The sequence below is a fragment of the Rhipicephalus sanguineus genome, chromosome 9 (assembly GCF_013339695.2).
Source record: "Rhipicephalus sanguineus isolate Rsan-2018 chromosome 9, BIME_Rsan_1.4, whole genome shotgun sequence".
NCBI lineage: Eukaryota > Metazoa > Arthropoda > Arachnida > Ixodida > Ixodidae > Rhipicephalus > Rhipicephalus sanguineus.
The window spans coordinates 145,808,224-145,835,106 of NC_051184.2; the positions used below are offsets into that span (position 1 = coordinate 145,808,224).

The following is a 26,883-nucleotide window of genomic DNA, read 5'->3' on the forward strand; positions in this document are numbered from 1 at the left end:
GTGGCAATATGATGAACGCCGCCAAGCGCACACCGCAGCCTGAATACGGCGTTTGCTCGATTGTAACGCGATCACGATTGTAACGCGAGGGGCGACTTTAGGAGCGAAAATTTGGTGAAAAAGCTCGCATTGTATTCGAAAAATACGGAATGCAAGTACCATGTTGCCGCTGAATTGGGTATAGATTTAAAGAGAGCTCACGCTTAATTAAAAAGAGACTGACGCAGATTCTTTTATCAAGCTTCGCTGGTCACACACCTTCCCAGAGCATAACGGTCACCGGTGTTTTTCCATCTGTACATGCAGTATGTAACAGGTATTGTCCATGATACCGATCGTCACTGGTAGAAAAGAAAATAAAGCATAAGAAACCGTTCTTATCCTTTATTGCATTGCATCCAGGCGGGATTTGAAACAGCAGGAAAGCAAAAGGCAAGTAAATATATTTTACAGCACAAGAAGGCACATTGCAAACAAAAAGGCGAAAAGTTCTTGTTGCTCTAAACCTGGATTTTCCAGACGCTTCGGTAACAAATCAGCCTTGTCCAATTCACAAATCACTTTACATTTTTTCAAATTGATCATATGTCCGACAACAAAGGCATTTCCATATAGGCTTTCAAGCGCAAATAAGAAAGCTTTTCTGCAGTGGGGAATACAATATTTTTGGGCACTCTGTGTCAACATATTGTTTTGCACTTGTGGCACAGAATTTGATAACCACAACAACTTTTTGCTGACATTCATAACATTAATGCACTTGCGACATAGAACATATGATAACCATTACACACCTTTTTCTGGCACTCGATGCAACATGACATTTTACACGCGTGAGTCATGACCCAGAACATAACCGTAACAACGTTCACCTGGAAATGCATGGCAACTGAGATTTCGCACTTGTTACCATAGGTCGGCAAAAAAAAAAGAAAAAAAAAAGCTGGAGTTCAATTACTCAAAAATATTTTGCTCAGAGAGCTCACTGTGACTCAGACTCACTAAATTTCCCTCATCCGGACTACCTAAACCTTTTCTCGACCACTCACTCGAGCTCAAACTTCGTTTTATTTAAATAGAAAAGAAAATAACATCAGAAGGTAGGCTATAATAGAGCCGGCTGTCTCACCAAGAAGAAGAAAGAGGCCATAACAAGAAAAATGAAAACAAACAAAAAATATAAAAAGAAGAACAATCAGCTGAACTATGCACATATGCAACATGCGTCGTACAACTTGTTGCAAGTCCTTGTGAAGCTTCTGCATGTAGGAAGCTGAGTCGGAGCGCAATACAGCTACGTCGCCTAATACAGCTACGCGCGCTAAACTTTAAATTGGTCAAACCAGAAGATGTATCAATGAGCGCTTAGAACTTGCCCTTTCGATAAAGAACGGAACCAGGTCATATTGACCCTTGAAATCGGAGTTTATCGGATAAATCCGAATTGTCAAAAATTTTACCGGCGAATGTTTATTGCATTTTTTCGGATAAAACCGAAAACACGGAGCCCTACATAGGTGTTTAGCTGTTAATGATTGGTCGAAATTGTCTGGGTCATGCTCACAGCACCTGCTCGTAACACGACGTAACAAATGACGCGTGTGATCCACTGCGTAATTATCACTTACGCGTGACTGCGTAAAGAAAAAATAATAATAAGATATTTTAATACGGCGTATTATTGGTCATCGGTTCTTTCCTATTCATCGAAAATTTTCGGTGTGCCATAAAATTGCCTCCTTCTTACGCGACGTCACAAGTATGCGAAAACTCGCGGCGTTAGAATGAAGTCGGCACGATAGGCAGCGCATAACTGTGCTGAACAATCTTTTTTTTTTTTTTTCGGAATAGCCAGGCAGTGTCTCTTTCTGAACGTAATTCAAGAAAGCTGCCTGCAAATCACGTTGGCAGCGACTACTTTTAGCAGCGGACGAGATGGATTCATATGTGTGTAATAGATACTTTCAGTAGTAGTATAACGATGTTGAGCTGTTTTTGCGCGTATACAACTCTCTGTGAACTCATTGTTGCTGACAGAGAGGAAAGAGAGAAATAAACATTATTAGGAACAGACACAATCCTTTGCAGGTGCGTAGCCTTCTTAGTACACAAATCCGTGGACGCTGATCATCTCCCTGGAGAGGTAGATTACGGGGAAAACTCAAAAACTGGGCTTCTCAATGTGCTCGGCTACACTGCCTTGTTACAAGCCGCCGCGACCGCTGCAGGCTACCATATAAGCAAGATGAAGCAGGTTAATTGAAGACTAAAGCTTTGTTTTGGCTCTCCTGGCTAGGCACAACTAAAATACTGGACACTTCTGCACGCTCATCAACTCACAGCAGCTTGAATATGGAGCAGTGGCGATGCTAATCGTTTTCAAAGAAACTAAATTTCCTGCAAAAAGAGAGCGTTTGATCGGGCTATACAGTGAAACCTCGGTGATACGAATTTCACGGGACCACCAAAAATATTCGTATCATCCGAAATTCGTATCACCAGAAAGCATGGAAAATTAGCATGCGACAAAAGAAAGCCGGCGTACATTTTCATTTATTGTTTCTCAGGGCCGCAGCAACGTCAGGAAAATCCCTGAATGATTGTTAGTTAAGTTTCTAGATGTCGGCAACCATACCAGCACTCGTAAATATACGGCCGTACGCGAGTATTTAATTAATGAACCAGGTGCGTTGTGACCCGCGACAGCATTAGCCCCTTCCAAATTTTAGTATGTGTTTTTGCAAGACACCAGAGTACTGCAGCCAAAGTAACAAAACAAGCGCTTTAATGCGATGGATCAATGCCACAAAATTACAGAACCACGGTCCTGTGTTATGATTTTGTTATTGCGGAGGTGTTCGGGATGTTTTCTGGGAGATTTACGGCTGTGCCCACACAAGTGAGACTTCAACGGTCGAGCATGTTGACGTTGTGAGGCCTGACTCCTTCGCCAAGACTGTCCTCGCCTTCTTTTGGTCATCGTCCACTTTTCATAGGATGTCTGATGCGCGAGGCAGGCACGTATAAACACAGTACAACGACAGCAGCCCGCGTCGACGCGTTAGAAAAAAAAATTCGGCAGATCCCACGTGCCGTGGGAGTCGATGTATGCGAAGCATGCGGCGGGTAGGTTACAAAACACGTTACAAAATGTCGCTAAAGATTCGTATAAAATTTACACGCACACTCATATGTTGAAGAGCCACATATGTGTTATATAACCAGTTGTTTACGGTTGGGTAACGCTGCCAATGGCAACGTGGGTATTACCAACACCAGAAGCGGTAAGCTGATATGTAGTGCTTATACGTGTCCCGAGAACGCACGCACGTTTCACGAACGCGTGTGCATGTGTGCAAGAAGTTCTTGACAGTTCTTGAACAAGGGCATCATCACCGTGATCAGTGAGCACCAGCAGCTGGTCATGACTTGTTATAGGATCCGGTCGCGATCGTGGTGACGAGGGGCTCATGTGTAGTGAAGTATGCGGTATAGTAGAGCTGTTGGAATTCGTGGATGCCTCGGTCATTTCGTCGACAAATTGTCTGTCGACAGAGCCGACGACATGTCGGAACCTGAAGCCACCCTTCGCGTTGTTGACGTATAGGCCGTCGAGGCTGGTAGGCCGGTGCTACGTAGACCAACATCAGGGGATGTTTGTCGTATTTGTAGACTACCTGGGCGTATGTGGCCTACGTAGCCGAGTCTACAAAGCGGCTGTCAATAAATCTGGCATCATCCTCGGTCAGCATGAGGCCATCGCCCAGCCTCGTAAGAAATGAAGAGGACACTGCGTCGCTCTGGCGAACTAAGTGCATTTTACGGTGCGGTGATGTGGATATCATATCTAAGTTTCGTTAATGTATTCCTCCGGGGTCGTGCAATGCGTCAATATAGCTTGCGGAATCATAGGAATACAAACGTAATGTTTATTAGACTGCTATAAAAGCGGAGCCAACACTGGAACTACAGACCTTAATCTGATATTACGCCTGTATCGTAGGAGTAGACATCGTAGGAGCATCATGTAGTGTTTATTGCTTTCTTGTAAAATTAGATAGCCAGCACCACAATCGCAATTGACGTTGCACCGCCATTACGCCTGCGTAGGCTGTTTTTCTAAACCAATTTATAGACCTGGCGTGGCTCAGTGGTAGAATACATGATTGCCACGCAGAATGCTTGGGTTCGATTCCTGCTGGGATCCTAATTTTCATTCTTTCCATTCGTTGAGTCAACGCTGTCGATGTTGGTTTTCCTTAACGCTCTAGCATTTAGGTTAACAATGTCTGTTCTCGCCGTTCCTGGGTAGATATAAACTGTCAATCACCTGTGGCGCATACCCGTACACCGCGTCCCGTGGTAAACGGGTATGTGCCACACGTGTCTAGTGGAAAGGGTTTGACGACGTACGCGACAAGATTTTAACGTTATTCATGTCATGACCCAGCAGTCATATTCGTCAAATCCTCTTACCCTCTCATGCAAATTTTTGTCTACACCAAGTTAAAGAGGCGATCATGTGAGCACCCAGACGTAGGCGGCTAGATAGATAGATAGATACGTAGATAGAAACGCTCAAAGCGCCAGAGGTTCGCTAAGAAATGCTTCGCATTTAAAAGCATGGCGCAAATGTCATCTCGCATCTAAACGCGAAGGCACATGGAGGCACATAAGAGCTTCAAAGATTCGCGCACACAATGTCTGAGGTCGTGACGTGTCTCTGAAAGTTTTTTCTGACCGTCAGAAAAGTGTTTTTCTTACACTGTGATTCTGACGATTTGGCGGTGCGGCGCGCATGCCCACGCTTGCTTTCCCGCGCTCGCACGTGCTTGGCGCATCTTCCACGACAGCGCGGACAGCACCTGTTCGTACCAGGCCGCTAGCGTACGTTCGTATGAGACGTCACTGGGTGAAAATCGGTTCGCAACAACCGTAATCCATTACATTGCATGCCAATGGGCCTTGGCCGGGACCAACGAAAAATTCGTATCACCCTGATATACGTATGAACTGTGATCGTATCACCGAGGTTTCACTGTAAAACGTTTACTGGTTCCCGCCGTTATTTGCGTCACCGATCACGCTGTAATCTTATAGAGCCCCTGCTGAGCAGTAGCCTCCTCTGCAATGCTCGAACGCAAGACGCGAAAGCGTGCAATAGGTAGCCCGCACAGTAGAGGCCCTGCACTGCGTGGTCATGGCACACGGAGGACAGTCGTCACAGCTGACTCGTAGGACAAATTGTATTACACAATTACGTTCTTCCTCCGTTCAAGCAAATTTTTAACGCGATAGCGTTAGAGAGCTCGTGTCGCAGAAATTCCGCCGTCGGCGTCGGCACCGTTGGTTGTGAGCGAAAAGTCGTCCGTGAGCGAAAAATCGAGAAAGAAGCAAATAAAATGAAGAATAAAACTTTCGGTCCCATTGAGGATCGAACCCGGGCCGTTCGCGTGGCAAGCAAGTGTCCTACCACAAAGCCACGATGTTACATGCAGCTGCATCGGAAAAAAAAAACACTACATAAATGTCATGTAGTGGAAGGAGTCTCCTTAACGCATTTTGTTCGACAGGTGTCACGACGAAAAGGAGCCCATTCGGCGATTTGTAGGCACATTTGGGAGGCCATCAAACTACGTCGAAAAAGACCGGGATAGTGCAGCCATCGCCGCTAAAAACACACACGAACTTTCAAACAGCTCTAAAAATGGACAACTATGTCAATCTAGCGGAAAACATATCAAGCCAACGCTGGCTTTCCGGATGAGGCGTTGATCAAGCGAACAGCAAACGCTAGATAATGTGCTGCCATCTGTGAGGCATTGTGAGACTGTTTATGGCCTCCAAGATGGCAAGCGCGGCGTTTATCTTGGAGGCCATGCGACTCTTGCTTTAGATAAAACACCTGATGTACCATTCGCGCGCGCGCGCGTGTGTGTGTCTGTGTGCATGTGTGTGTAACAACACACATTAATAAGTATGCACTTAGTGGTTGAAGTGCGCACTAGGGGCGGGATTTCGCTATTGCGTTCAACTCTTAAAGGCGAAACTTAAAGAGTCCCCAAATTTTGCCTGCCTTGTTGGTTTCCCAGGCTGCATCCGACAATGACCACTGTCCAAAGTGAGGGGGGGGGGGGGCTCCGCTCGCCTAACATTTCTCAGTGGGGGGGTGCTAGCGCCGCCCTTGGCCCCCCGGTATATACGCCTATGCACAGAAGCAAGTTGAGAGCCCTTAACGAAATGCGTCTTTCCGAGTCAACACGCTGGTGTCTGTCCAAACTCTCCCCTTTGTAGGGCCGGCGTTTGCCCAGGTCTCATCAAGGTAGTAGATGGTCCTGTAAAATAGAAAGCAGTCTTATTGTTAACAGCGCACTTTCCCTGGCAAGAGTTCATTAACAAAGCAGACAGCCTTCATCCGAGGTTATGCCTGTGTTTAAGGGCAAAAAAAGTGCACTGACAAAACCCATGTGAATACATATAACATACATAAGCTGGCAAAACTCTGTGTGAAAGAAAACTTGTTGCAGGCCCCCCCCCCCCTAAATTTTCTTTCTTCCACGGAATACAGAGCAGAAAATGACACTCGACCACATAGTACGACCCGGCCTCAAGCTCAGACGAGTGGTTTAAAGAAATTCTGCCTACGCCCCTGCAGGCTGTATGTCAAAGCTGATGGAACCACGTCCCAATTACATGCGCAGCGGTCAAAAAAATCTACAATTCAGAGGGCCGTCACTAGCTGTTCCTTTCTCCAAGCCATTGAGACTCCTTGCTCCTACGCGGAAAAACGGCAGCAAGTCTTCTCAAACGATGCCACGTCAAACGCTGCAATACACAACGCTGAGTTAAACCTGCACCACGTGCAACGGAATCCTCGGCGAATACTATTATTTACCGTACAAGCGCAAACATGAACAGCCACCATATTTCAATGGGGAATTTTGCTGCGACTTAAGTCAGGATTATGTAAGGCTTTCGATCACTCACGTCAATAGCACACGTTTGGCGATCACAAATGCAAAGCACACCTATCGTTTTCGCTAACCAGTTGGTAAACACGCATGCTCACCATTCGCGTCAACTTTTTTACCAACAATCACGCGTAGTGAACAGAAAGTTTGCAGAAATAAAAAGAACGTAAGAACTTACCGCCGCTGCCTCCGCATTTCTCGGATGGTCCGGAGGTACTTTCGACGCCAAGCAATGATGTCGTCTCTCTCGAGCAACGCGGAATTCCTTGTTCTTTTTCGGAACGCGAACCCCAAGTCGTTCAGCATTCGTTGGATCGTACGAGTGCTGCTGGTCGGCATGTCCATGTCAGGGTTGCTGATCACGTCGTTGCGTAGTTTCTCGGCTGTAGGTATTTCATTGCGCATGAAGTAGCTGTGCACTTTGCGCCGCAATGCTGCCAACGCAAACGTGTAATAGCGCAGTAGCCGCGTCTTGCCGGTGATGCGCGTCTCAGTTTGGCCCGAGCAATTCAATTTCTTGCGCTTCCGGGAGGCTAGTGGGGCCCGCAGAGCTTCAGCCTTGATACGCTAACTGTTCGCTCGCTCACTTCGGTGAGCTCGGCGACAGTCCGGCACACTGCATTTGCAGACAAGTCACGCTGACGGCGCCTCACTCCAGCGATGACATTGCAGATAACTTGCGTGGTCTGCTTTGATAGCCACTTTCTGTCACATTTAGAGTACAGCTTCTTCGGAGAACGACACGGCGAGTATGCGGCCGCACACGGTTCAGGCCAACGGTTCAGGCGGCATCGCGGACGCCATGTTTCCTGAGACTCTGAGAGAGCAGGCGTGAGGAAAATGTGGTGCAGGCGTGAGGAAAACGTGGTGCTGTCCAAGAAATAAAAAAGACAGAAACAAACTTGAAGTTTATAATAACATTTCTTCACGAATGGCTTCCCATACTCGTTCTCTTTTCATAATGAAGAAATCTTTAATTATTTGAGCTAGGTAACTTTTCGAATTAGAAAATAAATATAGGTACAATTTCTTGACGCGCGCGCATGCATGCACTTTGGCTCTGTAGCTTCCACAGTGGTGCCAAGAAAAGTTGTCGCCGAATATAGCAAAGTGAAAAGGCGCGAAACTTTAAAAGTGGTTACTATACACTTTCTCCGCGAATAATCTTTTGCCATCAAGCATATGCTTCATGCTCATAGCTATTAAGGGCGCCGTCTGTATTGTGTTTCTGTACTCAGTCAATGTGAATGTTTGATACAAAACCAGGTCTCTATTTTGCTTATATTTGTTTTCCTGTTTCAGGCTTTCTTAAATATTTTTCGCATTACTAATCGCCACGTAGTGGGAGCTGTAAGTGGCAATAGCGCGAATAGCGGCGGTGTGCTGCGACGCTTTATGGAACTATACAATACGTCTGAGACGTTTCTGTGTTGCACATGTTCTCCCGTTGATGAAAAATTGATAAAAAGATTGCATCTTACTGAGTATATCAACAAAGAATCCTTCACTCCATCAGATAAGTAGAATATGACAATTCATTGCAGTTTTACGTCATCTACGTATACACCAGGGGTCTGAAACTGAGCTGATAGCCAGGGGGCAGCAGTCGCGAAATCTAGTTGCAAGGGCCGGGACAGTGAAGATGGTGGGAGAGAGTTTGAACAAAATGACGTTTGAATGGAAACCTTTCCGATATCTCATATATAGGTCATTCCTGAAGGGGACTTGGAGTCAGGATTCGAGAAACATCGATTGCGATGTACAGAATGACTGATATCTGGACGCGGGTTCTGAAATATGGAGTTTTTGTTCCGCGGTTATGTTTTAGCACATGGTGACCACATGTTCCTCACGAAAGGAACGCTTGAGACCAGTCATGTCTGTGCAGCTCACGAACATACTTATTTAGACAATAAAAACAAATAAAACGAAGACGATCATGTGTGCGGGCCGGGCCGCGAGCGAAATGGCTCAAACCCCTAGTATACACCATGCGTCTGCCCCCTCCCCTAAAAAAATGTCGCTACCAGCGTTGTTGCTGCTGTACACCTGTCCGGATATACGGTATTGTGCAAGCTGTATTTTACGGACAAGGTACAAGTCCACACCGGTATTTGCGCCGTCGTGATAAGGCTTCTTATTGAAGTTATTGTGATTATACGGCAACCTGCTAGATGGTCGGCAAGCTGTGCAAAGTAAGTAAGTACCGCTGTCGGCGAAGTGTACAAAGAGTTGTCCTGTGAAGAAGCTAAAACAAACCCCAATAAGTTATTTTGGAAGGAAACTAATGTACTTTGAGCAAGAAGGGCAAAACTTTTGAGATACATTATATGTATCTATAATAACAAATTTGAGAATGTATTACAGTATCTTAAGATGCAATTGCCAAGTATTTTATTTATTTATTTAATTATTTATTTATTATTTATTATTTATTTATTTATTTATTTATTTATTTATTTATTTATTTATTTATACATACTGCAATCTTCTGCAAGATCTTGGCAGCGTGGTACATATATTAGCGCGCAAAAACAGAAAAATAACAAGGGCAACAATCAATTAGTTTGTTCGCACATGCACTTAAAAGAACAAAAGAAATAGCAAGTGACGTTATTCCAAAATTCTTAAAATCGAAAAGACAATGAGTTAGCACGAGTAAAAAGGGGGAAAAAAGAAACGCACGAAAAATCTCAGCCAGACAAGAAAGTCCTTCCTACTGAAGGTGCGATTCAAACTGCGATAGTGTATCCTGTGTCACAGTTTTATCGGGCAGTTTGTTCGAATCCACTATCGTTCTAGGAAAGAAAGAATACTTAAAACAGTTGACACCTGTGTCACAGTTTTATCGGGCAATTTCTTCCAATCCACTATCGTTCTAGGAAAGAAAGAATACTTAAAACAGTTGACACCTGTGTCACAGTTTTATCGGGCAATTTGTTCCAATCCACTATCGTTCTAGGAAAGAAAGAAACTTAAAACAGTTGACACCTGTGTCACAGTTTTATCGGGCAATTTGTTCGAATCCACTATCGTTCTAGGAAAGAAAGAATACTTAAAACAGTTGACACCTGTGTCACAGTTTTATCGGGCAATTTGTTCCAATCCACTATCGTTCTAGGAAAGAAAGAACACTTAAAACAGTTGACACCTGTGTCACAGTTTTATCGGGCAATTTGTTCGAATCCACTACCGTTCTAGGAAAGAAAGAATACTTAAAACAGTTGACACCTGTGTCACAGTTTTATCGGGCAATTTGTTCCAATCCACTATCGTTCTAGGAAAGAAAGAATACTTAAAACAGTTGACACCTGTGTCACAGTTTTATCGGGCAATTTGTTCCAATCCACTATCGTTCTAGCAAAGAAAGAATACTTAAAACAGTTGACACCTGTGTCACAGTTTTATCGGGCAATTTGTTCGAATCCACTACCGTTCTAGGAAAGAAAGAATACTTAAAACAGTTGACACCTGTGTCACAGTTTTATCGGGCAATTTGTTCCAATCCACTATCGTTCTAGGAAAGAAAGAATACTTAAAACATTTGACACCTGTGTCACAGTTTTATCGGGCAATTTGTTCGAATCTACTATCGTTCTAGGAAAGAAAGAATACTTAAAACAGTTGACACCTGTGTCACAGTTTGATCGGGCAATTTGTTCCAATCCACTATCGTTCTAGGAAAGAAAGAATACTTAAAACAGTTGACACCTGTGTCACAGTTTTATCGGGCAATTTGTTCGAATCCACTATCGTTCTAGGAAAGAAAGAATACTTGAAACAGTTGACACCTGTGTCACAGTTTTATCGGGCAGTTTGGTCCAATCCACTATCGTTCTAGGAAAGAAAGAATACTTAAAACAGTTGACACCTGTGTCACAGTTTTATCGGGCAGTTTGGTCCAATCCACTATCGTTCTAGGAAAGAAAGAATACTTAAAACAGTTGACACCTGTGTCACAGTTTTATCGGGCAATTTGTTCGAATCCACTATCGTTCTAGGAAAGAAAGAATACTTGAAACAGTTGACACCTGTGTCACAGTTTTATCGGGCAATTTGTTCCAATCCACTATCGTTCTAGGAAAGAAAGAATACTTAAAACAGTTGACACCTGTGTCACAGTTTTATCGGGCAATTTGTTCCAATCCACTATCGTTCTAGGAAAGAAAGAATACTTAAAACAGTTGACACCTGTGTCACAGTTTTATCGGGCAATTTGTTCGAATCCACTATCGTTCTAGGAAAGATAGAATACTTAAAACAGTTGACACCTGTGTCACAGTTTGATCGGGCAATTTGTTCCAATCCACTATCGTTCTAGGAAAGAAAGAATACTTAAAACAGTTGACACCTGTGTCACAGTTTTATCGGGCGATTTGTTCGAATCCACTGTCGTTCTAGGAAAGAAAGAATACTTGAAACAGTTGACACCTGTGTCACAGTTTTATCGGGCAGTTTGGTCCAATCCACTATCGTTCTAGGAAAGAAAGAATACTTAAAACAGTTGACACCTGTGTCACAGTTTTATCGGGCAGTTTGGTCCAATCCACTATCGTTCTAGGAAAGAAAGAATACTTAAAACAGTTGACACCTGTGTCACAGTTTTATCGGGCAATTTGTTCGAATCCACTATCGTTCTAGGAAAGAAAGAATACTTGAAACAGTTGACACCTGTGTCACAGTTTTATCGGGCAATTTGTTCGAATCCACTATCGTTCTAGGAAAGAAAGAATACTTAAAACAGTTGACACCTGTGTCACAGTTTTATCGGGCAGTTTGGTCCAATCCACTATCGTTCTAGGAAAGAAAGAATACTTAAAACAGTTGACACCTGTGTCACAGTTTTATCGGGCAATTTGTTCGAATCCACTATCGTTCTAGGAAAGAAAAATACTTAAAACAGTTGACACGTGTCGTGAATGGTGTTACAGCTAGTGGGTGTCTGTGCCTGGTATCGTATCCTGACGAATATGCCAGAAGGTGGGGCGTGTCGATCTTGTACTTACCTTTCATTAGTTGAAAAAAGAATTTTAAACGACATACGCGATTTCGAGTATCGTATCAGATACAATTTTTGCGGCAGTATCTTGTATCTGTATCTCCAATACTTCAGCCCTGATATCACATGTCACGCTCATGCGATGAAAATACTGAATAACCCCAGGTTATTTAGTATTTTCATCGCATGAGCGTGACAGGCTACAAACCAGCGAACGGGAGATTTGACAGCAAGTACCTGAGTTCTGTCATTCAAAGCTGCCCCGGGCCCCATATACTAATTGGAGACTTCAACGAGCATCACCCGCTATGGGGAAGTGTTACAACGAATAGATGGGGTGAGCAGCTCGGTAATTTCGTACATAACGAAGGCCTAGCAACGATTACTGACGGTTCGCCGCAAGTTGGGCGCTTCCTTTCGGCTGGCTACCCTCATAGCTTAATTGCAGGTGCTTGCGAAAGTCTCCTACAAAGACTGAAAGGTAAGAGGCCACCAAAGGAGAATTTTCAGAAAGACAAACTGCAGGTCATGCCTTACATTCATCGAGTATCTCATGACGTTAAAAAAGTGGCAAGCCGGTCCGGTGTCAAGGTCGTCTTCTCAGCTCCATGTAAACTTAGTAGTGTATGCCCCATGGTGACAGGAAAGAGTAAGCGTATGTCTTACAAGACACCGGATGAATTGCACTGAATGCGTTTCGTGGGTGGTCTACTCCATTTCACTGACACGTGGAAGCTTGTATATTGGGCAGTCTGGAAGGTGTTTTAACGATAGGGCGATGGAACACCATTGGTATGTAACCAACAATGCAGGAGGTACTTTGAAGCAACATTGTGACAGATGTACAGGAAAAGACTAAGGCGGACGAAGAAGTTCATGCAGAACTATTCTTGAAAACACCAAGTTCCTGTTAAAATCGAGGGACCAGACCGAAAGGGAGATTGTCGAGGCGTATCACATAAAAAAACCTGGCGAAAAATCAATCAATCAATCAATCAATCAATCAATCAATCAATCAATCAATCAATCAATCAATCAATCAATCAAAGAACTTTATTTTCACCAAAAACAAGAACATTTACGGTGAAAAAAGGTGGCCGGGAAAAAAGCTGTCCAATGACAGCTTGACAAAGCCCCAGCCACCCATCGGCGGTGAAACGACAGGGTACAGCACTTGATAAAAGTGAAAAAAAAATGCATATTAATAGTTGCTCACAATTACACATTGATACCGTAGTGCATTCACTACGGGCGCAGGTACACTAGTTTTACAAGGTTTTACAAGAAGAAAAAAAAAGTGGAAAAAAAATGCAAGGAAATACACTAAGCACTTCAAGTACGTTAAAATGTACAATGCGCAGTTATGTACAGATATGCATGCGCATAGTATACACACATATTATATATATATATATATATATATATATATATATATATATATATATATATATATATATATATATATATATACAGCATATGAATAACGAAGGAAAACACAACTTGCGAAATGCGTGTATACTCCAATATTGGAAAAGGCAAGTTTGAATTGTTACGTGAACAGACCTCTAATTTCTTTTTTTTTTGTGTGAAATAAAACATGTGTTCCTTGCGTTTCGAAGTAGTTTAATGTTCTTGGGACGATGTCTTGGATGCGTGAGAACGGAACGTGCCAAGGCGGTTGATATCGAACATGATAGGAAATTACGTTTTGTTTAAGGTTCGCGAGTTTAAGAAATGTGTCCGATTTTCCGAGTGCTGCCTTTTTGTAGCAGCATAGCAATTTGTAGGTATATAGATCTAATATTTTCACGATTTGGTGCTGTTTGAAAAGAGGGGCGGTATGTTCTAGAAAGGGAGCATTTGAAATAAGTCGAACCATTTTCTTTTGTAACACGCTCAGTTTTGACATATTAAGAGCTGTAGTTTTACCCCATACCAGGAAGCAGTAACATAGGTGGGAATTAAAAAGCGCGTCGTAAAGTAATCTCTTTATTGTAGCTGGCAGTATGTGTCGATGACGGCTAATTAGTCCTACACAGCCAATTTCAACGTAACCGCGTTTACCTGGTCATTCCATGACATGTGCTCGTTGAAGATGATGCCAAGTATTTTAACGCATTTTTCAATGCGAACAGTGAACGGACCTAGGACAAGCTCCTTAGGTACTACATACAGCCAGCGCTCCGCGAGCACGATATATAACACACTTAGTTTTGGCTTCATTCAATACAAGGCTGTTTGCCTTGCACCAGTCATTCAGCTTCGAGCAGAACGCACTTGCTTCAGCTTGAATGCTACATAATTCATGGCCTTTAAAAGATACGGTGCAATCGTCGGCGTAAATGATGAAGTGACACGTGGTGTTTAATTTTATTATATCATTAATGTAAAAGAGGAAAAGTATTTGCCCTAAAATGCTGCCTTGTGGTACTCCACAAGAGATACGCCGCAGACGTGATCTGTGAGTGCCTATTTCGGTAAATTGAAGTCTTTCATCTAGGTAGGAGCGAAGAAGTTGTGATGCAACTCCCCGAGAACCATAGCATTCCATTTTCTGTAAGAGAACAGCATGATTGACACGATCGAAGGCTTTGCTAAAATCGAGATATAGTCCTACCGTCAATGTCTTGTTTTCTATGTTTTCTAATATGAGCTCTTTTTGAAGCAAGAGTGCGTCTTCTGAGGAACGATTTTTTCTAAATCCGAACTGATAGGTAGTTAAGAGATTAAATCTTCTACTAAAGCTCTCGATGCGGGTATTAATAACTTTCTCAAGGCCTTTCGAAAACACTGGCAATATTGAGACTGGACGGTAGTTGGAGAAGCTATTTTTGTCGCCTCCTTTATGAATTACTGTGACTCTAGCAACTCGCATGCTACTTGGAAAAACGCCACATGAGATTGCTTTGTTAAATATGTGTGCGATGACAGGGGCAATCAAACCTAGTACGTACTTAACGGGTTTGATTACTAATCCGTCAGCATCAGGGCTACGACTATTCCGAAGGCCGGAAAAAAGGGTAATCACCTCAGAAACAGAAGTAGGCTGAAAAAAAGAAAGACTGTGATGTTCTTAGAACATCTACAGAAGTAACCGGGGAAGTATCAGTGCTTCCTATCTGTACAAAAAATCATTGAAACTGCTCGCGAGTGTTTCGCCGCTTAGTAACACATTATCAACCACCATACAGTCAACGGCGTCTGATACTGGCTTTCTATTCAAGAGATTATTTAAATTTTTCCAGACTACGTCACTCTTTCGTAGGCAGTCATTGTCGAAAATTGTTCTAAAATAATCTTCCTTTGCTTTCAAAATAGCTTTGTTCAATTTGTTTCGAAAACATTTAAATTCCCGCAGCGTTTCGCTGTTGCGTGTCTTAAGGAATACCTCAAACATCCTGTTCTTCACGTTGATTAATTTTAGCAAGTCTCGAGTGACCCACGGTTTGCGAGCCCTCTTGAACCCGTCGTATGTTTTAACTGAGAAGGAAGCGTAATAACGCTGTTTAAATATGTGTAGAAACTTATCCTACGCATTATTCACATTTGTAAGGGCCGTTACCTCACTCCAATTTATGAGCAAAAGTCTTTGCCTAAAATCCTCAAGTGTACGTGTTGATATGTCTCGGTATGTTTTCTTTTCATTTCGTTTTCTAAGCGTTGATTGCTGTTCAAGTATTAGCATGATAGGCAGATGATCGCTCAAATTGGAGATTATGACGCGGGAAATTACGTTTTCAGCAACTGTGTTTGTGATGAACAGGTCAAGCAAAGATGTGGATGTAGTGGTAACACGGGTTGGCGCAGTGATTTCATTGCGGAACCCATTACATTGCAGTGTGAGCAGCAAGTCAACAGCAGGCGCTGAATCTTTCAATACATCAATATTCAAATCGCCACCTATAATTAGGCTATATGCATTGTTGCTCGCAAACGAGAGCAGTTTGTCGAAAAAACCAAGAAACTCGCGTATGCTACCATGCGGTGGTCGATAAATAACCCCAAACATTTGGGAGTCTTTCCTAACGCACAAAATTTCATAGTTTTCGGTGGCAACAGTGTAGTCACGAACCAACTGAAATCCAGAAAAATTAGTTTGCAAGGCCACACCACCTCCTCTACTTTCTTTGCGATTTAAGAAGAAGTGGTTGTACCCGGGCATCACAAGATGCTCAGTGTCATCATCGTACCATGTTTCGGTAAACATAACTACATTGAACGCTGTATTACAAGTATAGATAAATGTCATTATGTCATCACTTGTATGATGACATAATGATGACAAATGTATTAGCACGCCGTCTCTTTCATTGTCGCCAGAAGTAGTTGCTTTTCTGGAGAGTGCCTTGTAAAAAGCCGCTTGTTAGACGTTTTACCTTTGTTTGTTTGGTGGTTTTGACGCAAAATTAGATGTGCAGATGGGTGTTAGTTTTTCGCTTGAGTGCTTATAATTTTCTCGCCCTCACCTTTACTCCTGTTAATTGTTGTATCTCATTGTGACATACCTTTAGGTGTTCGTGTGTTTTACTTATACATTTGTTGAGCGTTAAATCTTTTGTTTTCATCAGACGAAGTTACGTCATCGTCGCTTCCCCTTTTGTTATAGGTTATTTGTTATGCCACAACCGCCTTTTTGGTTGTTTGTTTTGCTTTTCACATGCATTTTTCGTATGATTGCTTTTTCACATGCACGAAGCTCAGCGAGATTGGTGCCACGTGTTTCTGATGTGCGTTTGGCCGCTATCTTGGGGCTGCACTCTTATTCAGCAATGATAGTAAATTTGTCGGCACAGCAGAGATTGAAAAGATTGATCACGTGTACGGGTTCAGGCTTGAAATATCTGTCCCTTGCTTTCCAGAAGATAAAGAGCGGGCAGTCTGCGCTCGTGGTGTTTCTGAATGTTGTTCTTGTGCCTTCGTTTTCTCGTGCAGTTTAAGAAAGTTTGTCGCTATGACCCAACTAGCCTGCCAGAACGTATTACTGTATTGCACATGCTTAGATATATAGCATGCATGAAATACGGCCCATTAGAGAGGTCATTGCTACAACTGTATGAGACACTTTTAGTAGGCTACCTGCGATACAGATTACCTGTTATGGCCAGCCTTCGCCCGTCCTGCCTGCGCACAGTGGAAAGCCGGCAGGCTGAAGCACTGAGAACGTGTCTTGGTTTCCCACCCTGTGCATCAACAAAGGGAGTTACTGCGGAAGTACGCATGACTCCCATACCTCCCACTCTGATGCGAACCTTTAAGGCTTTGTCTCCGGCTGTTGACCCGTCATGATCGCCACCCTCTATGGATGATTCACACCCACCGTCCAGACAGCACTTTTGCAGAATCAATTTCGCACCACGAGAGCATCATTCCTTCAGGCTTCGCTCCGGCAAAAGTTGCAAAGATGCCAGTATGGGCTTTATCAAGACCTGAAGTGCGCCTATCTATTCCCGGAGAGGGTAAAAAATCGCGTATACCCTCACGTGGCCTAAAGCAATTAACCTCATCGTACGTATCTACTGAATGGGCCGCTTCCATACATGTGTGTCCTGAGGATCTCTGTTGCGAACCGCCTCAACTGCGGCATTCGTCATACCAAGTTTGAAGATCAGCAAATGTCTCGACCACGGAACGAAATCCATGGTGGACTTAAGAAAATGGTATTGTCATTTCAGCATCCTCATACGGAGTTTTCTCACCGACAATGCTTCTCCCGGTAGGACTGAAAAAAAGAAGCTCGACAATACGGTTGCCTGGCATGGCGCGGAAACATAACGCTAATGAAGTGAGCGTTTTCGCAGCCTCAAACGCTGCAGCGTTCCGTTCTGCTCATTTACCTCAGGGTCTGGTTATAGCCTGTCCCAACCGCCACACCCTCTGCGGTACTACACGAACGGTGTTTGTCATCGAGGGCTTTATATATCTCTGCCGAGTACTCCGCGTCACAGCTGAGATCATGAGGTTCAGCTGGAACGCTTTACCGAACAAGCCCTTATGCAGTGAACCAATGAGGTGCCAAAGGTACCCCAGGCGGAGATATATTAGTTTGGACTAGTCCTACAGTGCGTTCACTATCGATGTTCCAGTGGCGAGTTTCTGACAAAACCAAGAGCTAACAGTACGTGAGTCGTTTGACCGAAACGGTCCTCTTCGTCTGTGGGACATAATGCACTAGCCTATGAACAGTGATGCATCGAGACATGCGATCTTGCTTCCAGTGAACGTCCGATTCGCAGGTCTTTCGGTTTCTTGCAGTGCACTTGCAACTGCTACATGGAAAGAGTCGAACCCACCCTTTGAGCTTTTGGGAACGCTTTCTTATAATCAATGGGCACCACGCAGTACTGCTTGCTAAATAAATCTAACAATGTGGTTGGAATCGATTTCAGCGGGCCAGTCCACTGCTACGCTACATTGCATTTAGCTACTAAGATGTGTACTGTTGCCATTGTTGCGCTGTGACAACGATAGTACACTGTAAGTTGAACTGATATTTGACAGCGCAGGCATTTTATTTGTCCATAGCCGCTTCCCGTACAACGTGGAAGTCATTCCACCGTGCATAGCAACACCAATGCACGCGGCACGTGATGCAGTGTCGATCGACCGCGCTCCCTTTTCGAATGCACCGTTTATAACCATGCCAACGCCAAATAGAAAACAACCACACTTCATCGCTGTGCACTGTTGAAAAGTACTCGAGTATGTTTTGGTTTTACAAACTGGCACATCCGGTTTATGGCGATAATAAATGTCATGCGACCGATATTTCGTTGACGGAATAAATTCGGTGGTAGATTGCCGTGGTAAATTGCGCGTGTAGTGTGTTTTATAAAGTAAATCTAGCGGTGAAAATTTCTACACGCTACCAGAGATGGAAAGGAAGTTATGGCTGCCATCAAAGGCTGAAATATCAGCTGCAGTATTAGGTGTAATGTTGCTGCTGTTCATAACATCCGCGTTCTTCTAGACAAAGCTCGTAAAAGTAAGACCTGTCGGTATGAGCGGAGTGCGAAGCTTTCCACTCAAAGAAAGAGAGAGAGAGGTCTATTATGAGGGAAAAGTTGAAAGGTCGGCCTGAATCGATTTTCTAACCTGCTACTAAGCGTTAGCAAAGGCAAGGGGGTGGAAAAGGCAGTAGCGAGAGGGCGTTGATGATGAGGATGAAAGTGGCGATGAGAGGAAACCTTGAATGTCCAAAAACTGTTTGCAGTTTTTGTCGAGTTCAGTCTCGCGCATAAACGTGTTGAGAGCTTTAAAAGTACTGCGCTGATGACGACGTGTGGGTTCCGAATGAACGTTTTTCGGTGCTTGCTGCTCTGCAGAATTCAACAAAAACGTGGCCATCGTCGATTTTCTTTGTATGCTATAGCGCGGGCAGACGCACAAGAGGTGTTAAGTATTCTCTGGAGTACCACGTACCTCGCGATTCGGACTGTCTGCACGGCCGATAAGGTGCAGGTAGCGACGAGTGAACGCCACACCTAGACGCAATCTGGCAGTGAGCTTCAGCTGCACCTTTTCATGGTTGACGGTATTTCAACTTCCATGTCTGGGTCTAGTTCGTGAAGACGGCGGTGACGATGACTTGGTAAAGACAAATATGCTGCAGCAGTTTCGCGGAGGAGAGTATACACAACGGCGTTAGTGTGCGGCCGTGAAAATGGAATGGACAATATTGTGGCGTTAACGTTGGCCATCTTTGCCTCCGCATGGGCTTGCTCGTTTCCACGTAGGCCGCAGTGCCCTGGAAGGCACTGACATCTCATATGATGGCCTGTTTGAAGGCGACATCATGTGATTCGGTCACCTCTTGAGCAAGAAGATAACATGGACCTCGTGTAGGCGCAGAATCTATTACGTGAAGCGCTGGTTTACATTCACAGACCTTGTCCAGCTGTGAAGCGGCCGCGTTGGTATAACACGAACTACCTCGCAAATGGCCACTATCTGTCAGGTGTTGATCAGTTCGTTTTGCTTTCTGGTGCATCGATTTTTTAAACCGATTTAAATGTATTGCACCGCCACGGTGGTCTAGTGGTTATGGCGCTCGACTGCTGACCCGAAGGTCGCGGGATCTAATCCCGACCGCGGCGGCTTCGTTTTCTATGGAGGCGAAAATGTTTGAGACCCGTGTACTTCGGTGCACGTTGAAGAACCCCAGGTGGTCGAAATTTCCGGAGCCCTCCACCACGGCGTCCCTCATAAGCATACCATGGTTTTGGGAAGTTAAACCTTAGGTATTATTATTATTTAAATGTATTGAGGATGTTGGCACTCTTATATCCATCATTTGTAGTGTGGTGCTATAGCGTGCGGCGTGCTCTTCTGTATGCAGTCTGGTGCGGCATCCAAGCGCGTGGTGAAGCAGTTTCACTTCACTGCGTGGCCCGACCACGGTGTACCGGCCCACCCGCTCTCGCTCGTTCAAATGATCGAGCTTGCCAAGGTACACGCGCCGTCCAGCAAGGCGCCGCTGCTGCTGCACTGCAGGTGAGATTCCTCGCGGCCTATCCCGAACAGCTAGTAGTTTTCGAGCTGCATTTTCTTTGATAGGAAATATTTGATGCAATCGGCGCATTTCTAATGAAGGGTCATTTGGCTGTTGACTATTTCTCATTGTGATTAAATGGTTGTAGCAGACTTGGGAAACTGCTGACGATCAATAGCGCAGCTTGTCTGCGTGACGTACTATCAGGATTTATAATCTAGAATGCCAACTACCTCGCTATGCATGATTATCTATCGCCATAACCACGGCTTCCTTGTCTGCCCCCCGCTTTTCCCGCTAATAATCTGAGCCATATAGCAGAGATTGATTTGCGCTTCTCGATGCATTTTCAGCATTTTAATCGCACAAGAAAAACCATGCCGAAGGAGAAAGCACACGACAGGACTTGGATGACGCTGCAATTCTCCTGCTTAATTTCTCTGCCTGAATTTCTCTTCCAAACACAGAGCTCAGACTAACAACTGCATGCTTCAGGAAATTTTTTCATCTATATATGCACAAGGGTGGCATCGCAAATACATGAAAGAAGATAAAAGTACAACTCAGTAGACATGCGCAGGTTAAAACCTGATTGCGTCCATTCATTAATCTTTCTTCAAAAGAAATTCATTTGGTGCACACACCTTAAGGTTTAGTCTGTGCATGCCCAGTGAGGTGTTCTTTCATCTTACCTCATGTGTTTGCGATGCCACCCTTGTATGTATGAAAAAACTTTCTGAATTAAACAGTTGTTAGTCTGCGCTCTGTGTTTGTGGTGTCTGTTGTCCGTCCTCGTACGTTAAAAGCACGATTACCCAAGGAGATGGTAGGGGTAAATAACACGTCGCGGTAGCTTTCGGGTGTCGCTACGTTCCAATTTTAGATTTCGAAGGACCTAAAAATTTCTCGGTTTTTCGAATTCCCCATTTAACGAAATAATTCGGGCGCCGTCAGCACTACGCTAAATTGAGTTGCAACTGTATTCCTACGTGAACAGAGCTTGTTGCTGGGCTAGTTGGTTCATTACTCGAGGAAAATAGGTATGGTGCTAAGGGCACGATGACAAAGTGAAGACGTTTTATTGTATTTTTTTACATGCTGCAGCCTCGATGAGCCTATTGCAGGAGTGAGAAAAGAAAAAAAAACAGCGAATCAACATTCATGAACAGGCTTCCAGAAATTCTTTGAGTGGTAAGCAACGGACACTTCCGGACAACAAATTCCACACTTCTATAGTTGAAGGAAAAAACCTATATTTGAACATGTCTGTGCGGGTGAAAAATGTCGTAATGTTAATAATCACCTTCTTCGATCTGTCGTTGAGATTACTGATTACTAAGTTTAAGGCTGCTGTAACTAACCTGTTGTCATCACGGTATTTTGGTAGGATTATAGTATTTCCATTTTTGAGTAGCCCTTTTGTCTTCCTTTTTTTGTACACGCCAATATGTTGACATATATTGCTGCAACGATGCATTCTTTGGTTCATAGGCACGTGCTTGTGCTTGAGTGTTATTTCGTTAGCGTTGATTCATTATTGTAATAGAGCCTGTTTTGCTTTGCATTTCAAAATCAACTGTTTTTTGTTCTTTAACTGTCCGCTGTTTGTTGTTGGTTTTGTTCATTGTATCTATGGCACCCCCAAGTTTTTGTTTTTTAACTACGTTGTATTAAAAATGTAGCCCACTCCCCTCTGTAACGCCCTCGGGCCCTGAGGGTACTGAAATAAATAAATAAATAAATAAATAAATAAATAAATAAATAAATAAATAAATAAATAAATAAATAAAGGGCCTGGTCGCTCCGCCTATAAAGGGGCCTGCAAAACTTAAGATAACTGTCTGGGGTGTCGAGGCGGGGAGGATTCATTAGAGTGGAAAGAAATTGCAGGCATTCAACATGGCGACGCTTGGCAAGTCTAGTGAGACCTAGTTGGGGAAGAAAATTCGACTGAGAAAAATCCCTGTCATATCTTTTGCATATAGAACGCACAGCTCTTGTTTGAACGGATTCTTGTTGTTTTGTATCACATTTCTTATGGGGGTTCCACAGCATGCGACCATATTCGAGAATGGGGCAAATGAGAGTTTTGTAGGTAAGTAGTTTGGTTTCTTGAGAAGCAAGACGGAGAATACGATGTAAATAATCTAATCTTTTAAGGGCCTTCTTGCATGTGAGACCAATCTGTTTGGACCATCACAAATTGTGTGTCATAAGGATACCGTGGTACTTGAATTCGAACAGCCAGCACAAACTAACATTGTTAAAACCATAGTCAAATGTCAAGGGGCATGAACGTCGGGTAAATGACATAATGATGGTCTTGGAGAAGTTAATATTCATTTGCCAAGATTTGGACCAGCTGCAAAAGTGAAGAAGGAATTGGTGGGAGTGGCGCGATCTAGCGGAGTTTAACAGCATGATATAGGAGGCAGTCATCTGGAAAAGGCGTATTTTCACAGGGGTGTCCAAGGGGAGGCCATTAATATAAAGCAGGAATAGGAGGGGGCCTAGCACAGAACCCTGGGGAACTCCTGATGAAACAGGCATCAAAGGTGAGTTCGTAGAGCTGAAGCACACACATTTCGAAGGCCGTGAAAGAAAGTCGGATATCCAGCAAACCGAGGATACATTCTTTAGCATAGCAAACAACGTGTGCAATAGTTTGCACACGTTGCAATATGCTGGTGTGCAATATGCAGGTTCCACAACGTGTGCAATATGCAGGTTCCAGACATATGCTGGAACCTGCATTGACCTAAGCTGTACACTGATGCCGGCACAAAGGAACACGTGCTGATTACAGGATCAACGCCCAGTGATAGGCAAAAGAGGTAGCGCACAACTTAAACTTTACACCTCTGCAAGCTATCGCTCAAGAACATCGCCTCTCTGTCACCTAGGCATAGTGATGGCGCGCTAACGCACTGACTGCCGGCCCTTTTTATTAGAAACGGCTTTACTGTCTCCCTCTGGTTGGCGCCATGGTTACTTTCTGGTACAATAAACTTGTGGTTTTGACCATTAGGGAGCCTTTTTTTTCATAATACTTGCAAATAAAACACACCCTTTCTAAGCCGTTCTGTCCTATAAGCCGATGCGCACACGCGACCTCCCCCCACCAGGACGCACCCGAACACAACGCACGGTCCGCCTACAAATACAAAGCGGCAAAGTTACATGCATGTTGGCAAGCGTGCAACTAGCACGCTGCCCGCCATCTATACTTATGCTACGCGCGAGTTTCTCATTCTGTTGCGCAGAGCGTGTTCTCGAGTACACTTGACAAAAACAGAGATTCGCGACAACATAAAGTTGGACAGTTCATCTTAGCCAGCTGGATTGGTAATATATAAGCTCTACTGATCAAATTTGATCTGCGGCTTCAAGGAAAAACTGGAATGGTTGGCTGGAGTCATACGTGTGTCTACCGGGGGAGCAAGGGAGCGCTAGCCTCCCCCCCCCCCGCCTTCCATTTCGGCCATGCTCATTTTCCACCGCACACTGGGAAACCAAGAAATGAGGCAAAGTTTTCCTTCGATACAGCAATGACGTAGTTATTGAATATAATTTATCCAACGATTCTGCTGAAAAGATTGTCTTCCGTGTCTCACGGCCATGCACTGCAGGATCGCTGCGGTTGCGGCGTTGCACTCCAGCACTGCAGAGGAGGCTAACGCTGACCAGGTGCTCTGTAGCGTCAGAACACTCTGTGATGCTGTTATTTTCTGTTGTCATGCGTGAAATTAATTCCCACAATCGGCAACGAAATTACGACCACGGACAGATAAACGTTTTATGGAGCGATCAGACGCTGTACCTGTTTCAGGAAATTCATTTTCTTTCTTTGAAAACGAATGGCATCACCGCTGCTCCATATCTAAGCTGCTGTGAGTTGATAAGTGCGCAGAAGTGTTGAGTGTATTAGGTGCGCCGAGCAAGGAGAGTTAAAAAATGTTGCCGCTTTATGCTCCGAGAAACCTGCTTCGTCTAACTTATCATATGGCAGCTTCTAGCGATCGCGGCGGCTTGTAAGAATGCGATAAATAAGGTGGTGGACCAGAGCACATTGAGAAGCCTAGCTGTCAAGCTTGCCGCGCAACTTGATGTACTTGGTCAGAAAGATGGTCGTGGTCCAGGGTTTTCTTGAATAATAAGAGTGTCCACCTGCAGAGTCTTTGGTGTATTCATAATCATGTTTCTTTCTCATTATCCCTCTATCTGCAAGGATGAGTTCAAAGAGTTGTACACGAAGACAAACACGCTCACTTCGGGTATCCATTTGACCACTTTTGGAATAGGAAAAAGAGAGTTAGCATTTCTGGAGCAGCTACCAGACTCTCGCGAAGCGCGTTTCGATTGCCTTCTGTGATGAAGGCGATGCCGTAAAGGCTCCCCAAACATCGCTTAGTGGCGCTGTTGCTCTTGACAGGCAGCGCCATCTCTGGCATAAAAATAGAAACTGGGGGCAAAAACGCGCGTTTTCCCTTCTCTCCGACGCGCTGCCGCTCGCTTCCGTGCAATGTGCAGAGCTCTCGTGGTGCACTGGCGGCAATGTACGGCCTGCAGTGTACCGCCTGCAGTGTGGCATGAAAAAGATCTTCAAGCTCGACAGGCACTTCCGAAAAGCGAACTTGATGAAAAGAGGAAGGCTCGTCAATCACGTTTACGGTGAAGAGCAGATGATTCACGACAACGACGTCCGACTCAAAGCGAAATGCCTTTTCCAAGTCCAAGTCGCGAGTACATTGTGTAGGAGGTATACAGATTCACTTTATTAAGCAATCTTTTTCAGCTATCGTGTTAAAGTACAGTGATTCAATGTGTTCATACAATGGTAATGGTCAACACAAAACTAAATGCAAGTCAGATTAAAAAGTAAAAGAGAATGCAAGGACAGGGATTAAAAGCTGCTAAAAAGCAGCTTGACGGGATTCCTTACCCTTAGCAGATTGGCCGCAGACACGTGGTGAAGTAAAAAAATGAAATAAAATACAAGCAAGTAAAACACGAAAAGTACAAGAAAGCATAACACAAGCAAGCAAAATATCAGCAAATTTAGCATCAAATTTCAACTGCAGAGATAATGTAAAAATCGGCAAGCACTGAAACAATTGCGGTATACATATGGGAGAACAAAGTGAGAAATAGAAATTAACATAATTAACTTTATAATATATATATATATTAATTATATATATGTAGATTATAAAGGCGTTTATTGACCGCAATAGTCGACGAAGCACAGCGGCGACAGCCAAGACAGAGCGCGGACTCTGAGTGCGAGAGGCGTGCTCTCAGAGAAGAGCCAAAGAGGACGACCCACTACAAAGGCGCTCAAGAGGACGACCCATTACAGACTTCCAAAGCTTTGCTACATTTACGCCGGGTAGGAAAAGGGAGCCGCCTCGCGACCTAACTGCTTGTCACTATGAGCGGGTCATGGTAGGGCTTCTGGCGCTCCACGTTGACAATGTCGCACCCTCGACGGCTCATGTCCGAAGATGGTTCAATGGGCTCGATCAGGGAGTTGACCGGAGATGTGCGTTCGGCGACACGGTAGGGACCTTCGTATTTGGGCAGTAGTTTGGAAAAGAGGCCAGTTGCAGTGGTAGCGACCGAGAGCCATACGAGCGCTCCAGGGAGGAGCGTGGGCGCAGAAGTGGTGGTGTCACCGCGAAAGATCTTCTGCCGCTCTTGGTCATACGTGGTAAACGTCTTGGCAAGCTCCCGACACTCCTCAGCAAGTCTGGCTGAGAGAGAAATAGGCGCACACTCAGACGGATCCGGCTTGTATGGAAGGATTGTGTCGATTGTGTGCGACGGGTGTCTGCCGTACAATAAGAACAGGGGGAGAAACCAGTAGTGCTCTGAAGGGCGGTATTATAGGCGTAGGTGACGAAAGGCAGAATGGCATCCCAATTGGTGTGACCGGCGGCAACGTACATCGAGAGCACGTCGCGAAGCGTGCGGTTAAAGCGTTCGGTGAGGCCATTCGTCTGCGGGTGGTAAGCAGTAGTTTTTCGGTGAACATCGTTGCACTCTTTGAGAAGGGCTTCGACGACTTCCGACAAGAAGATACGACCTCGATCGCTGAGCAGCTCCTGGGGTGGACCGTGGCGTAGCATGAATCCATGCAGCAGGAAGGAGGCAACATCGCGCGCTGCAGCCGCTGGGAGGGCGGCGGCAGCTTGGGCGTATCGCGTAAGGTGGTCTACTGCGACGATGGCCGAGCGGTTACCAGTCGAAGTCAGATGACGTGGCCCACACAAATCGATGCCAACGCGCCCAAACGGCCGGTCAGGGCAAGGTAGAGGTTGCAGACCTGCCGGCGACAGGTACGTTGAGGTTTTGCGGCGCTGACAATCGAGGCAGGAGCGAACGAACTTCTGCACGAAGCGGTACATCCCTCGCCAAAAGTACCG

General features: G+C 44.5%; 1 protein-coding gene across 2 annotated transcripts in view; it reads left to right on the plus strand.

Annotated features, from left to right (window-relative positions):
• Window positions 1-26,883, plus strand: part of LOC119403989 (receptor-type tyrosine-protein phosphatase mu) — a 963,694-nt gene that overhangs the window by 603,026 nt on the left and 333,785 nt on the right. For both annotated transcript variants that reach the window (XM_049419317.1, XM_049419318.1), the window contains one exon: window positions 20,306-20,460. In XM_049419317.1, the coding sequence (XP_049275274.1) occupies window positions 20,306-20,460 (155 nt within the window). The remainder of the gene's footprint in view (window positions 1-20,305; window positions 20,461-26,883) is intronic.